At 48.3% G+C, this 15,408-nt stretch overlaps 1 protein-coding gene across 1 annotated transcript; it reads right to left on the bottom strand.

Moving 5' to 3' along the window:
* Window positions 1-2,478: 2,478 nt before the first annotated feature.
* Window positions 2,479-15,408, bottom strand: ptpn23a (protein tyrosine phosphatase, non-receptor type 23, a). Its single transcript, XM_053432202.1, has 24 exons — window positions 15,250-15,408; window positions 12,584-12,658; window positions 11,736-11,863; window positions 11,406-11,482; window positions 11,107-11,156; window positions 10,882-11,013; window positions 10,722-10,802; window positions 10,495-10,626; window positions 10,346-10,393; window positions 10,125-10,181; window positions 9,973-10,031; window positions 9,787-9,866; window positions 9,497-9,611; window positions 9,344-9,409; window positions 8,814-8,959; window positions 8,389-8,706; window positions 7,936-8,090; window positions 7,496-7,827; window positions 4,972-7,405; window positions 4,649-4,833; window positions 4,444-4,548; window positions 4,180-4,318; window positions 3,957-4,070; window positions 2,479-3,392 (listed from the first exon to the last, which is right to left on the bottom strand). The coding sequence occupies exons 1-24, from the start codon at window positions 15,331-15,333 to the stop codon at window positions 2,835-2,837; spliced, it is 5,670 nt and encodes a 1,889-aa protein (XP_053288177.1). The 5' UTR covers window positions 15,334-15,408; the 3' UTR covers window positions 2,479-2,834.

The raw sequence follows: 15,408 nt of genomic DNA, 5'->3' as shown, positions 1-15,408 counted from the left end.
AAAAAAAGAAAATACAACCAAAATATATAGAACTTAACAAATGCACATATTTTCTGCACTGTTTAGTATTTGTAAAATAAAAGTGTGATATCGGTGAATTGGTCGGGCTCTAATGAAAACGATGATGATAAGCAGCAGGTGTGAACGAGCTCCGTCACAGAACTGGAAGCTGAGGCGATGAACAGCTGCTTATTGTTATTGATTCAGTTCCGTGTGATAAAGATCCTTCAGCTTTGAGACTCCGTTAATCTCCGATTGAGTCATTGAAAAGTTTAAACCCTCTTTCACTCTAGATAATATTCGTCCCGGTGTCCGGAGACGAAACACCGCCATCTCAAAGAGTCTATTAAATAGTTTTATCCTGTTTTTACATCATCAAATAACTTATTAAACCCAAACCTCTCAGAAAAACATGAAGACTTGAATGAAGAGAATGATCTAAAATGACAGAAACGTTTATCTGTAACTTTGACTTTTTATTTAGGTCCATGTACCGTTCGCTAACATGGAGGAGCTTTGATCTTGTGTGTATAACTAGTTACAGGCTGTTTTTAAAACATGGTCTAATAACATAAAGATAAAAGTAACTCTAGTGAGGTGATGATTCAGTTAAAGGAGTTTCTCCAAATCCTCGAATCCCGGAGCTTTGTCCCTTTTCTCCGATAACCTGCTGAGAGGAAGTCGTTTCCCACGAGGAACGACAACAACACCCAGAATGTATTTTCTTTTCCAATCCACCATCTACCGTCAATGTGCGTTTCATCGAATGTGGGTGTGACGCACAAACCTGTTAAACAACAACCAGCGCCTATCGAATCTTAACACTAATTCAATGCACTCTTAACTCTATGAATGCATTGGCACTTATGCAAACGTCAGGTCACACACAGGAACGTGTGTGAGACGGTAACGAGTTGACCACAGGTCACAGGTCACAGGTCTGGTTTCACTGGGACGTGGTTTTCATTCTGCTCCAAACGAGTCAGAAAATGAATCAAACTCGTTTTGTTTTGTTTAACGTCTGAAACGGTTGAAGATGAATATCAGCTCAGTATCTCAGCTCCTGGTGGTAGTTACAGGTTTCTATCCCTTTTTGTTACTGCACAGCGCCGGGAAAGAACCCGACCTCCTATGAAGCTACAGTTAAATCCACTGGACCAAGATTTGAATTCTGATCTGCATCAAACTGTTCTCTCATTGATCAGGTTTTGTTGAAATCCATGAAGCAGTTTTTATATAATCCTGCTGAAAAATAAATAAACCAACAAACAAACCGGTTTGAAAACATGACGTCCTCGGTGGAAGTAAAGATGAATAAGTTTTTCTATTCAGCAGAAATCAGACCTGCGATCTCCTTTGGAACCGTGTTAACGATTTAACTTTGTTTTTGTTTTTTTTCTCGTAAATGTAAGATAACGTTTTAGAAACAGGAAAATGTGTAGTTTTTTTTGTTGCCAGACATTTAATATTTTTTAACTTCAGTTTTCTAACAAACAAACAAACAAAGCCATTAAAAAAAACATGTGAATTTGAGTTCAAGCTTAAGTGAGGCATTCTGGGAAATATTTTTATCAAAAGTTTATTATCAAAGATACAAATATGTTCTTTCTCCAGCCTCAGGCCGAGGATGTCACACTTCGTAGAACACGTCGTAGATCTGGTTCGTTGATCTTCTCATCCAGAAAGTGAGCTAAAGCAAAAACTCTTGAGCTCTTCCTTTTGCAGAGGAAGCTGCTGAAGCTTCTCATGAATGTTTTTTTGACTTGAGCTCAAAACAAAACCAATATCTGATCGTGATTATGGTTCCGTCTGATTTATGGAAGTTAACTGTGCTGGTGCAGCTGTGACTGAACATATCAGAGGAAAAATACTTCCCCCCCCCCCGTTGCAACTCAAATATTAAAACATTAACGGTTCAAACGCACCCGACTGTAGAGAAGATCCACTCGTCTGCTTCTTCCCCTCCAGCCTCCTCCTCTTCCTCGGTGGGCTGTAACTTATTGACTGTTTTGTAACACACGAGAAAAAACCTGCAAGACTTTGTACTAATTTTCAAATAAAGAGGCTTTGATACCACACAGTTTGTCTACTGGATTTATTCTGATATCTTTACAATGATGAATGATTAGTGACACTTCTTCCAGGAGGACTTTTTCTTTTTTTGGGATAGTCTAATTTTTATTTAAGATATTTACAGTGTTACAGACGAAGACAAAGAAAAAGAATCGACTGGTTACGACGTGCTGATTTGTTTGCTGCTCTGTGACGGGAACTAGTGAGCTACACGCACTGAGGGGGGGGGAGGGGGGGTCCTCAAAAGCTGCTTCAACGCTACGCACACGTTATTCCAGTCATTAAAACGATCACAGCGCAGTAAGGAGGGGGGGGGGCTGAACACGTCGCAGCCTGGTGATGCCTTGACGAGGCTGACGATGGAGTGCATGCTGGGATTCTTTCTTTTGGGGGGGGGGGGGGGGGGGGGGGGGTGTTAGGATCAGGTGCTAGAAGTGCAGAGCAGGTTCCATCCGTCACGGACATAAAAAGAAAAGCAGCAAAGAGCAACAGAAAGAATGAACAGATACAGACGAGTGCATAGTGATCTGGTCCCAGAAGCCACCAGTGATGCAGGGAGACGCAAAGTGTGTTTCAGGTTTCAAACCCCCGACTTCCCATCTCACCCCCCGACCGTCTGCCACCAGGCACATCTTGGTAATCAACAGAACTTCTCCCAGAATTCAGCTCGTTTAGTTTTCTCTTCAAAGCGGGATTGGAAAGGGCGACAGGCCTCTAGTGACGCCTGGTGGTAGAGTGAGAGACAGCAGCGGCCTGTGGACTCACTGCTTGTTGAGGCTCCAGAGGGGGTCCAGGGTGCCGAGCGGGTCGTCACCTTTATCTCCCCGAGTCCCGTGGAGACCCTGACCCTCCACCGGCTGCAGGAAGCTCTGCCTGGTCACCCGCTGCTTCCCCCGGCCCCCTCCCTCCATGGAGAAGGCCTCTGGCGTCATCGAGGCCAGAAGATCCAGGGACGAGGGAGCAGAGGAAGCGGGGGGTGGGACGGCGCTCGGCACAGCCTCTGCAGGAGGGGAGGGGGAGATGACGTCCAGGCCGTTGGGAGGAGGTGGAGAGTGGGCAGGTGAGGAGAGGGGTGGGCTGAAGGAGGAAGGGGGGTGGGTATCTGTCGGCAGGTCGGCGTCCTGGAACAGCTGGATGTCTGTCCCCAGAGAGTCCAGGTCGGGTAAGATGGAACCAGCCGGCTCCTCAGCCTGCTCCATGGCCGGGTCGGTGGCGCTGGGCGGCCGGATGCTGAGCTTGGCGATGGTGGCTTGGATGGAGCTGATGGGCATGTCTCCGCCCAGGACGATATCCTGCTGCGACTCCTGTCTCGAGTAAGGCTGCAGAGACGGGTCAGAGAGGACAGGAAGGTTCAGGTTAACAAGAGGAGACACTCGGAGAAACAAAACGTCCTCGATCTGCTGAAGGGAGAGAAGCTCCACGAGTATCTTGAACTAGAGGAAATCCTTCTGAACAATCAGGGCACAAATCAAATATAACGTTAAAGTTCAGATGAAAACGTCTTTAAATCTATATTCACTAAACTCAAGGGACATTCTGTGAGAAGACAAATGTCCAAATGAGATTAATGGGACATTCTCCGCAGCTTCTCCGACCAGGACCAGAGTAAAAACTGTTGTATAATCTAACATGACACACAACCACTTTCAAGCTAAAATGAAAAACATTTACTGGTCCCAGAATCTCCAACACCAGTATTTCTCTTCTATTTTACTTCACTTGTACATGGGGCCGATTTCTTTTGAATCTGGAATGTTGGTGGGACAAAAAGAACAAATTGATTTATCCCCTCGAGCAGGTTTGAAGACGACCTGAGGGCAGCCGAGCATTTTTTTTGTGTCTCTGTGCAAAGACACAAATAGTCGGCTGATGGATCCACAAACCTTGGTGGCTGCAGCGTTGGTGTTCTTGCTGCAGGTGGCGGTGGTGATGCCGTGGCGCTGCAGGACGTTCTCCGCGTGCTTCAACACGGACTCGTAACAGTACTTCAGGTGCAGCTGGAGACGAGAGACAGACGTTAACATGAAGCCTCTAATATCTGAGAATCTATTCCCCCCTGAGGATCAGAGGTTACATTAGATTTAGATTTGTTTCCGTGTGTCTGACCTTCTCCTGGAGCATGTTCTTCCTCTGCTGTCTCATCTTCTTCACCAGCACGGGCAGATCTGGGATCCCGTTTCCCGCCTCCAGCTCCTGCAGCGCCGCGTACAGCAGACAGAAGGCGCCGGTGCGTCCCACCCCCGAGCTGAGGCCGGAAACAGACGGGTCAATTGAAAGAGTCAAGAAACACTGGTCTCAGATCCCAGCCCCTGACCCCTCACACAGACAGGATGTAGTCGTCTGGTGTTAACTTCCATGTTGGATATCTACCTGCAGTGCACCACAACAGGTGTGTGTAAGGGCCTCTGGTGGAGGTAGTGCCCGTGGACCTCCGTGATGAATCGGAGCAGGTTGCTCTTGCTCTCAGGAAGACCCCTGAGGACGAACATGGAGAAACGATGACGACTCGCTGTGAAACATTTGTTATTCAAGAGAAACTAGTTCATATTTACGAGTATCTTGGAAGCGGACTTACAGCTCCGGCCAGGAGGTGAACTGCAGATGGACGACGGTGCGCTTCAGGCTTTGGTCGCGGTACTGCAGGCTGATCATTCGCTCCACGTGGGTCGGTGCCGTCTTCTGCGTGGTCAGGCTGAGTGTGATTGGTCCCTGAGCGACCTGCTTGCCGCGCTCTGTGGGGAAGTAGCGCAGAACTTTTCCCTGTGAGAGACAAGAAGATAAGAACATTGAAAACTGACAGTAACAAGACAATGATGTTAAGAAGATGATCTGTATAGAAAGATATTTCAGGAAAAACAAACTTCAAGACTGAAAAGTTAACGAATCTAATCCTGGCACCTTATCAAGCTCCTGCTCCGACACCAACATGACGATCAGAGACACCTTCTGCTCGTACACCATCAGCCAGAAGTCTGCTGCTGTGCCGGAGAGGGGAGCCTGAGTGGCAATAAGGCGGGGGCAGTACGGGGACAAGTCCTCCACGTAGCTGGCGTTCATGTAGTCGTCTTTGCCGGACTGCAGCATCACGCGGTTGAGGTCGTAGGGCATGACGTCCTGGTGACGGTTCTTCATGGTGTAGCAGCGGGCGATGGCGATGGACAGCTGACGGGCGTCTTTCTCCTGCTGCTCCTGGAGCTCCTTCCAGCGGGCGTCCAGCACTGACAGGCCGCCCTCAGTTTCAGTGGGGTGCTCCAGGGCATCTACTTGGGCTCTGTAACGTTCCAGTTCACCATGAAGCCGGGCCACACGCTCTGGGGCTTGGTACGGGTCGCCCTGGATCAGGAGAACCGCCTGGGTGCTTTTCTTCCGACGCTCCCCGTCCTGTGGGTCAGCTTTAGTCGGCTGCAGGACATTGGTCGGGGCCTTGGGGCCTCCGGGTTGGCTCTCTGGGCTCGAGGAGAGGAGGTCGTCTGTGCTCGAGTTCTGCCGTTGAAAAAGCGAAGTGGAGGGAGAGACAGCAGAGGGAGAGGGAAGAGTGGGTGGTGCTGTGCCTCCGGGGGTGGGGGCTGGTGTGGGTCTCAGACCCAGAGATGTAGGGCCTGGGGAGGGAGATGGAGAGGGGGAAGGTGAAGGGGAAGGAGGGACGGGTGGTTGAGCAGGGGAGGGCTGGATCATGTGCTGAGCAGAGGGAGCATGTGGACCAAGGGGTCCCATGGCAGTGGGCTGCTGTGGGGCACTTGCAGGTACATTAGGTCCTGGAGCTGAAGGGTACATAGTAGAAGGCTGTGGATGAATCATGGGGAGTGGGACCTGAGGTTGGGGGGGAGCAGGCTGAGGGGCCAGGGGTTGCTGAGGCATCATCGGAGCCCCTCCTGGGTAGCACACTCCCCCAGAGTGAGGGGGCTGAGCCTGGGGCTGGCCGGGCATCCGAATAGGCTGCTGGGGCATGTTTGGTATAGGAGGCTGCCCGGGGTGGGGGTGGGGGTGATGCTGCTGATGCTGTTGGGGTAGTGCACCGGGGGGCATTTGTGGCATAGGGCCCCTTGGCATGTGGACCTGAGGACCAGGGACCATATGAGGTTGTGAGGCAGGGGGCATCTGTGGGTGCATTGCAGGATGAATGTGCTGACTGGTGGGGGGCATGTAGTTCTGTGAGACGGGCGCCATTGGCTGACTTGTGGGGGGCATCTGGGGTCTGGGACCTCCTGGCATCTGCATCTGTGGGTGTGGTGGCATCTGCTGGGCATTGGGGGGCATTGACATTTGTTGTTGCTGGTGTGGCAACATGTGTTGGTGAGGGAGGCCCATGGGCATCTGTTGGTTGGGATGGGGCAGGTAGGGCTGTGACCCGGGGGGAGCTGGCTGAGATGTTGCAGGCATTTGTGGGTGTGCAGTTTGAGGAGGCCTTGGTATGGAGCCTGGCATCATCTGATGGTGCTGCTGGGGCCCATAGCCCTGCGGAGTCTGATAGCCTTGTGGGAACTGAGGTCTCGGCTGGAAGCCATTTTGCATCTGTCCTGGGAATGCCTGCTGGTACTGTGGAGGAACACCAGGCTGCTGGGGCATATATCCATGAGGGTAGCCTTGCTGGGCCTGGAGGTGAGGGCCGGGCATTGGTGCAGGCTGATAGCCCTGAGGCAGCTGTTGCCCCATGGCTTGGGGGTAGTGCTGTGGATGTTTCTGCTGCTGTGGTTGGGGTGCAGGAGTTTGGCTTGGGCCTCGAAGCTGCATCCCTGGTTGGGGCATAAAGTGGGGATAGGCCCCCATCTGTGGCGGGACAGCGTAGCCAGCTGGGTGCGGGTGGTGGGGTGTCGGGGCGTAGCTGGGGATCGGGGCCTGAATGCTGTCCACAGTGGTGGTCGAGGGTCGGACTGGTGTCGGCTGGGGAGCATGAAGAGGCGGTGGCCGATAACCTGCCACTGTCTGCATTTGTGGAGGCATCTGGGGAAGGTGTCCATGTGGCAAAGCTCCTGAAGTGGGAAACTGAGCGATCCGTGCCAAAAGTTCCGGAGGTGGCAGGTTGGCCGGGAAGCGAGGGTGACCGGCAGCTTGAGCACCAGGCCAAGGCAGAGAGCTGCTGCCACCCAGGTTCACACCGGGGGGGATGTAGGCTTCAGGGCCGGGCTGACGAGAGGTGGTGAGGGAGGGAATGTCGGGGGGGAGGCTGCGGAGCTCCTCCGGTAGGTCACCTCCCAGGGCCAATATGGCTGCACTGAGCTGGGCCAGTTCCGGGTCGTCCAGGCTCGAGCAGGCAGAGTCGTCATCTGGATTCTTTGGCATCAGGGAGGGCTTTGCTGCGGTGGGTCGAGCTGGGGGCTTCTTCTGGGTCTCTCTGAGGAAAACACAGTGAAGAGCATGAGAAGAACATTCAGATGTCACCTTTAGAAGACTGAAACTTAAGAGACTGAAACATTCCCCTCACTTTTCCAGCACGGGCTTCCTCGCCTCGGTTCTCGTGTGACACAAGGCCTTCGACCTCTCCAGCAGCCGGGACGCTTTGGCCTCCAGGTCATCGTAGAACTCCTTCCCCTCCTGGGACTTCTTCATCAGGTCCTCGTAGGCTTCGTAGGAGCCCACCAGGCCCTGGACGGTGCCGTTCCACTGCTGCTCCGTCTGGATCAGGCCCTTGCGAACCGAGGCGTACTGGACATTAGCCTCCGTCAGGGCCTTCAGGATGTTCTCCTGAGCTGCCAGGTTCTGCTCGATGTAAACCTTCACCTGCTCGTACTTCTTCAGTTGGTCCTCAAATATGCGCTGGAAAGAAAAAAGGGGTTGGTAGATCTTCTTTGAATCATTTATGTTTTATTTGAAGTGACAGTGGTGTTTTGTGTGGCCTTGAGGGAACCACGTGTGACCTCATACCTTCATGTCCGCCCGCTCCGTGGTGACGAGGGTGGAGGTGATGTCGTCGTGCTGGATGAGGTCACGGAGCTGCTTCTCCAAAGAGCCTCTCTGTTCTCTCATCTCCTGGACCTTCCCAAGGATCCGCTTCATGCACTGCAGCCCGGCCACTTCCTCTGCACAAACACACACACACACACACACAGGCGAACACCCACAATTAAGAACAACATGATGTGATAATATCCTCTCAGGACCTGGTCATGCTCAAAGGCCTTTTATTGAGGATTTCTTCACGTGTTGTTTTCTTATTCCCTAAATATAAATATGCATCAAGAGGCTTTTTATTAACATTTTTTATAAACATGAAAGATTTGTATTGAATAAACTGAAATCTTAACATTCTCTGATCTCTTTGAAGTCTCTGTATTTTACACTGATGGTAACCTGACAGACTTTCCTCATCACACACACCTTCACTGAGTTGGGGCCGGGGCAGGGCCTCTCTCAGACTTTCCAGTGGCCCCCCCAGCAGACGCAGGTTGCTGATGTGCAGGTTCATGGCCCGGTGGAGCTCCGTGTTGGTGAAGCTGGCCTTCTCGTGGGCCTCCATGTACTTCTCCAGGTCCCGGTGGATCTCAGCCAGAGCCTGGCCCTGTGCTGCCGGGTGCACGTCGCCCGCGGAGGGGCCGCCGACCTCCTGCAGGACTCGCTCGCCGGTCTCGTCCTCCTCCAGGACGTCTCTGATCTCCCTCAGTGAAGACTCCACATCAGTGAAGACGCCTGAAAGCACTGCACAGATGGGATAGAGAGGTAAACACCAACAATCAACAAATGTGATAAAACCAAAACTTTAAATATGTTCATATAACAATTTGGGGCAGAAATGATTTCCTTACCCTGCATGGATTGGATGAGGCTCTTGACGGTGTCGGGTCGGACACTGAGCGCCGCACATTTCTCCATCAGGACGGGGGGGATGTGACTGTACATGTCCAGGTTGTCCACAGACTCCGGCTCCAAGCCCAGGGAGTCCATGAACTGCCTGTGGGACGAAACCAGTCAGTTTACACTGGGAACAGAGTCTGGGCAAATTAAAATCTATTCCTGTCAGTAGTAATATTAACTTTTGGAATCAATTTGAACTTTCAAACTTTACAATAATATAATGTCATTATGAAAAGTGACAAGACCATAGTTTGCATAGCCACAGCATATTAATTATGAAACGAGTACATTCATGTTCATGTCTAAGTAACAGCACAGACTAGTGGCTACTGAGTGAAATGCCCTGAAACTGGATATAAACATGAATACACATATTTTCTACATCGTTTATTCTTTAAGATAAAAGCTTCACATCTCCAAACATGAACGTTGATATCTCCGTGAAGAGTTCTTTTAAGGCTCCACACACTCATGTACTCACTCTAGTGTTTCGTTCTTGATTTCTATCTTGGCCATGATGTCCCTCAGCAGCTTGGCCTTCTCCTCACTGGAAAAACAGAAAGTAACCACAGACATAAATTAATCATGAAGGACTGAACACACTTTATTCTTCCACCGTTCTGAGATGAACTACCTGTAAAGAGAAGACGCTTCATGTGCAGCCATCGGCACCAACTTAGAGAACAGGTCTGGTCCGGTGACGGTGGGATCTGTTGGGTTGACTGGGAGAGCTTTGACCAGTGGTGCACCTAGAGGGCAAATTACAAGAGGAGAAGAGATCAAGACATTAGTCAGTCAGCAAAAGAATAATTTAAGAAAGAGCTGTTCATAACAGATACATCAACATCACACTTCTACATGGAAATGCATGATAATAGTTGTGAGTCACCTCAGCAGCGTGAACATACTCGAGCTTCACGTTACCTTTGACTGAGGCCAGAGTTTCCAGAGAAGGAACTGTCTCATGATAGATGAAGTCATTGTCCTTTTTGGCTGAATTGAACCTAGAGGTCAAAGTTCAAAAGAGAAACAAGTTCACACACTGAAAACCACAAGTGACACAACTACAGGAAACAACTGAAACTGTGACACAAAGAATGAGATGCTCACTTTCCACCAATAACGTCCATGGTGAACCTCAAGGCCTCTTGCACACTGTCAGGTTGACCCTGGTTGTACCAAGACAAGAAACACAAGGCTTTAGTTTAGTGGAAAACCAGGTTACAGAGACAATAAAACATTACAACTATGTGCTTTTCTACCTTCGCCAGCTTGATGGCTTCACTGAGTTTGTCCATGGAGCTCTGCAGGTACGCCAACTGGTGGAAACAGAGAATTCAAGGTGAGTAGGAACAGAGAAACATGGAGGGAAGTGGAGAAATGGACTGAGGAAGCTCTTAATTTCTGTCTTGGATAAAGAGTTAAAACACAAAGCGCACCCTGATGGTGAGTGTACAATAATACTTTGTATTTGTTGTCCTACCCGCTCTCCGTACTTCTGCTGCTCCTCCGCCTGTTTTCCCATGTGAAGCTGTGGAGAAACAACACAGAGATAAATGGAGGAAGGTGAATGTGATGAAGTGAACGTCAGTATTAAAACTACACACACTCTCATAACCACATTGGACTCACGTGTGCAATGGAAGCAAAGTAGTAGATCTTCATCTGAACCAGTTTCTTCCAGTCCTTCTGGATCTTCCCCAGCATGGAGGCCGTCTCTGAGTTCTCCAGAGCCCTGCAGGCCTCTTTGTAGTAATCCACCACCTGCAGCAGCACAGCCAGTTATCACCTGCTCAGGATTTCACTGTAGATTGATATGATTATTAAATGTAATTCACATTAAATCATAAGACATTGACCTGAGCGCTGATACGGGCAACGAGGAAACTCTTCCTGTTGTCCAACATGGATTTCTCCAGAAGACACTCCTGAGCCTGACCCTAGGGAGGAGACAGAGTGATGAGACACTTTCCTTTGTGTGCGTGTGTGTGTGTGTGTCTGCATGAGTGTGTTACCTACCAGCATGAGGTTAATGTTAAGGTTCAGGATCTGGTGGCTCATGTCCACACTGAAGTTGTGGCTGAAATGGTCTCTCAGGTAGGAGAAGGCTCCAGCTGAGCACTGGAAGTGGGTACATGACACCTTCATGCCCTGGACAGGAAGCAGAGGGTCAGAGGGACTGTGTGGACATAGTACACTGTGTGTGTGTGTGTGAGTGTATGTGTGTGGGTGTGTGTGTCTCACCTCCTCAGACACCCTGTTGTCCATGGCTCCCAGCATGGAGTGCAGGGCCCCTGTGGAGAATCAAAACAAGGAGTTGAGTTAGAGACTGTTAAAGGACAAATTCACACTTTTTCAAATCAATCTTAAAACAATAATGATGAATGAACAAAAGAGTTATGGGTCACTCTGACTGTTCCTTTAAACGGTTTTACAATGCAGATCTGTGTGTGTCCGTATGTGAACAACTCACTTCAGTCTGTTCACAAGTGGTAAATTGTTTTCTCGAGGATGCACAGATTTCTCTCCGTGACTCAACTCACCCAGGTTGTAGAGGATGCAGGCCTGTTCGTAGCTGATGTCGTCATGAGTGACTGTTTTTCCAGAGAAGATCTCAGTCCTGCACACGAGTAAAACATGTATTACAGAGTATTTGACTAGAAAACAGTAAATTTGAATGTTAGGAGATACTTTTCTGGACACTATTGATGCAAGTTCAATAACATTTGCTATTTTATTAACCTCTATACTTGAAGATTTGCAGCAGTGAACTGACATTTGTGCGGCAGGAAGACACGTGTGTGTGTGTGTGTGTGTGTGAATGTTGTGTACAGTTTGGGTTTGTGTGATTGTGTGTAGGTTTGTGTTTGTACCATGAGATGGGCACAGCAGCCTCCTGGCTCGGCCCCATGGGAACTCGGCTCTGGAGGTAATGCAGCTGACCGAAGTACTTCCTCAACGTGCTGCATCCTTCGAAATCCCTCGTCACGTTCACTGCTCCCTGTGAAACAGACACAAACTGTGGTTCATCTCCTGTTCTTCACCAGAGCAGCTACAGAATCACAACGACTCCTCTGTGTAGAGGTAAGAAGCAGGTAAATTCTCACTGGGACCAGATCAGGGATGAATGTGCAAACTGACACCATCAGAAAGGACTCCACTATTAGAGTAACTAACAGGAAACATATAAAAACATCATCAGCACTGATGAGCTCAAGCATCTCGTGTTAAGAGTCTATAGTTGAAAAGGACTAGATTTTAGTTTCCTTGAATATTATGTGTGAGATTTGTTCTGTTTAGTTTCTTTTCTCATGATTATTCAGAGTTTGAAATCTGCGTTTCCTGAGTAGCCATTTGTGTCAGCTGATAATTTACCATTCTCTTCATCCTTGTTTTCTTTTAACATGGTTTATTAATCTCTGACTTCACCACAGGTAAAACCAGAAGTACAACCCTCAAGGTCGTAGGCCTCCTCCAAACAGTCAAGTTGCAGGAAACATGATCCCACTTGTCACTTTTTGTTGTGAGTCGAAACATTTAATAGGGATTTGCTTGTCTAACTAATCTTGATTATGCACAAAACTCTTCAGCTGACTTCCATGAAGTTTAGCAAAAGGCTGGAACGTGACCCAAGGAAGAAGTTGATCAGAGACACAGGAACGACAGACGAGCCTGAGCCACAGACAACTGACAGAAAACAGAGAGTTTACAACGAACCTACCTGCCGCAGAGTCTCCAGCTTCTTCAGCTGCTCGTTGTAGTTGTCAGGATTCTCTCCGTAGTTCTTCAAGATGAACTGGAGTTGAAGACACACAGAGAAAAAGTAGGTCAACACTTACAAAAAAAAAAATCAGTCACTTCCTGCTTATACTGGAAAAAGAAGGCTGCTCCAGACTGGAATTACAATATAAGATTTCAGACCAACAAATCATATTTAATTAAATGTCTGTTATTCAGGATAACTGCTGAGAAAATATATGTTTTGACCCCAAATGTCTTTCAACTGTAGATAATTAATTATTATGCAAATCTTTGGCCTCGAGCAAAACCAAGAGTTTGGATTCTCTGGCTCTGTGCTCCCATCGCTCTCTGCCAAGACTTCCCTTGTCCTCATGAGCCCCTGGAAGGAAGTCAACAGCCGACTGATTCTCTGACTGGTCGTTATCGCTCTGTTTTTCATTGAAATGATGGAGGCAGGAAGGTCACAAGGCGACGGACAGATACACAATGACACAGCAACAAGACAAACACTGTCCTGCTCTGAATTCCACAAGAATCCTGATTCACTACGAGGCAAATGGAGGAAATCGTAGCTGATTTAGACACAGAACTAAATGCTCAACCACTTTGGCAACAAGGAGAAGCAGCATTAACCTCTCGCATGTTAAACTTTAACTTCCTAAATGAAAACCAACACCTCCACGTTACAGGTTAAACCCTGAGGTCAGCAGTCACTGTTAGAGATGTGGCAAGAAGTGACTTCATTTGTTTTCCTCTGTGAATCACATTTAACATTTCTGAATGAAGGTGTTGACCGGAGCAGTGCAATGAAAATAACTCTGTGACAGGATGATTACTGCCGGTAAACAGCAGTGACCGGACTGAGAGGGCAAAGATCTCTTCTTTTATCTGATTCAGGAAGGAGCTGGAAAGTTGGTCAACCGATTAGAGATCGAGGGGAAAAGTGAGAAGCATTCAGATGACGAGCAGCTGAACTACTGAGTCATTTAAATGATTAATCCAAGTCCAACTAAATCAGGGACTTTTCTTTCTCCAGCGTTTCAACTGTTGGTGAAACAACACAAGAAGAAGTTTGAAGTGGTCTCTGGACTTTATTCATGTGACAGAAATGACACCCTTCATATTAAAGCCAGTAACAGTCATTGTATTTCTGGTAATATTCGTATATGTGGGCAGACATTTTGTACATCTGAGCAATTTAGCTGTCATCATATATTTTATTGTAAAATGTATTGATGCCTGATATTTTCTTTCATGTTATCAAACAAAGATTTGTCTGGATCTGTTCTTGTGTTGTTTTATTCTCATGTATTTTGTAAAGCACTTTATAACCTTGTGTAGATGAAGAAGTGCCACAGAAATAAGTTATTATCTTTATTATTAGAATTTACTATAAATAAGAACTTTTGTAATGCGCTCTCCTGGTCACTTCCTGTACTGGCGACTGTCACACCGTCCTCCCTGGTCTTCAAAATAAATCTTTAAGAAACTACTAAACCATCCAGAATTCTGCTGCCAGGATCATCACCTGCAGCAAATCCACAAAACACCTCACTCCTCATCCAGCTTCACCGGCTTCAGGTGGAATTAGGAACAACAATAGGAAACTCTCACCTGTAAAAGGTACCTGTAAGACCTACTCCATCCCTACACCTCTCGCTCAGCTTCTCCTCTCTCCATCCCAACATGTAAACCATTGGAGCCACACCTCACAAGTTCAAATCCCAACTCAAAACACTTCTGTTTCCATCAGTTCACCAAACAAACTCGCTAATCACATTTGAACCTCTTATGTGCTGCTAGTTATCTTTGGTTAAACTCTAAACCTGTTTGTGTCTCCTGATCTAATTTGACTTTTATCCTACATGTGTTTATTCGTGATATAATGTCAGGTGAGTTGGCTGTCTAAAAATCTGTTGTGAAATTTGTCTTCTTATTATTATAAATACAGTTATTATATTATTATAATTAAGACTTGTAAACAACTTGTCATTCTCCTGCTCGTTCACCAGTTGCACGTGAGGATGAGATCACTGTTTGTTATCATGTGGGACTGGAACCGAACCACTGACTAGTTATTTGAACCTGTTGTTTTAGTTGTAGTCACTAGTTCACCATGATATATTGTTATTATCCTTATTAATAAAGAGTTATAACACGTTCATGTTGTTCTTATTATTCCCAGTGAACAGAACTCAGATGAAGACTTGTAAACAACATGTCAGCCTCCTGCTCGATCTCCAGATGTTCGTTCTCCTCCTCTGACCTCAGGTGCACGTGACGGTGAGATCACACTTTATTATTATCATGAGTTTTAACCTCCAGCTTTAATCCCACTGACTGTCTACTGGGTTTAATGGGAGTTCGCCACTTGCTGAAGAGCTAACTTCGCCCCCAGCTGCTAGCTTGTTGTGTAGCTAGCAGCTGGCTTCCATTAGCAAACAAAAGGCGGTGGTCAGAGGGATTCACACCAGCAACCGGAGCTCAGCCCCGGGCCCGGGACGCGTCTCCTCCGCGGGAGACACGCAGCAGCTGTCGGTCGGACGTCAGCTTCCTGGAGGGTTTACCCGGGCGTCAGTAATCCGTGCCGGGCTGACTCTCTCCGGCTCAGCCCTGTTGCTCCCCGGTCCCCACCCCGAGCCTCACCTGCCTGACGGCCGGGCTGAACGGGAACTCGCCCGCCTCCTTCAGGTCCAGCCAGATCATCGGCATCCGGGGCACCGCCTCCATCGCGGCGGCTGTGCGCGGCGCTCTGAGCGGGGAAGGAGCGAAGGCCTGGTCGGTGGCTCAGTGTCGGTTCCTCCG

This window comes from Pleuronectes platessa, chromosome 10 (assembly GCF_947347685.1).
Source record: "Pleuronectes platessa chromosome 10, fPlePla1.1, whole genome shotgun sequence".
NCBI classification, from domain to species: Eukaryota; Metazoa; Chordata; class Actinopteri; order Pleuronectiformes; family Pleuronectidae; genus Pleuronectes; species Pleuronectes platessa.
Note: the sequence above shows the minus strand (reverse complement) of the source record. Positions and strands in the feature narration are given on the sequence as shown.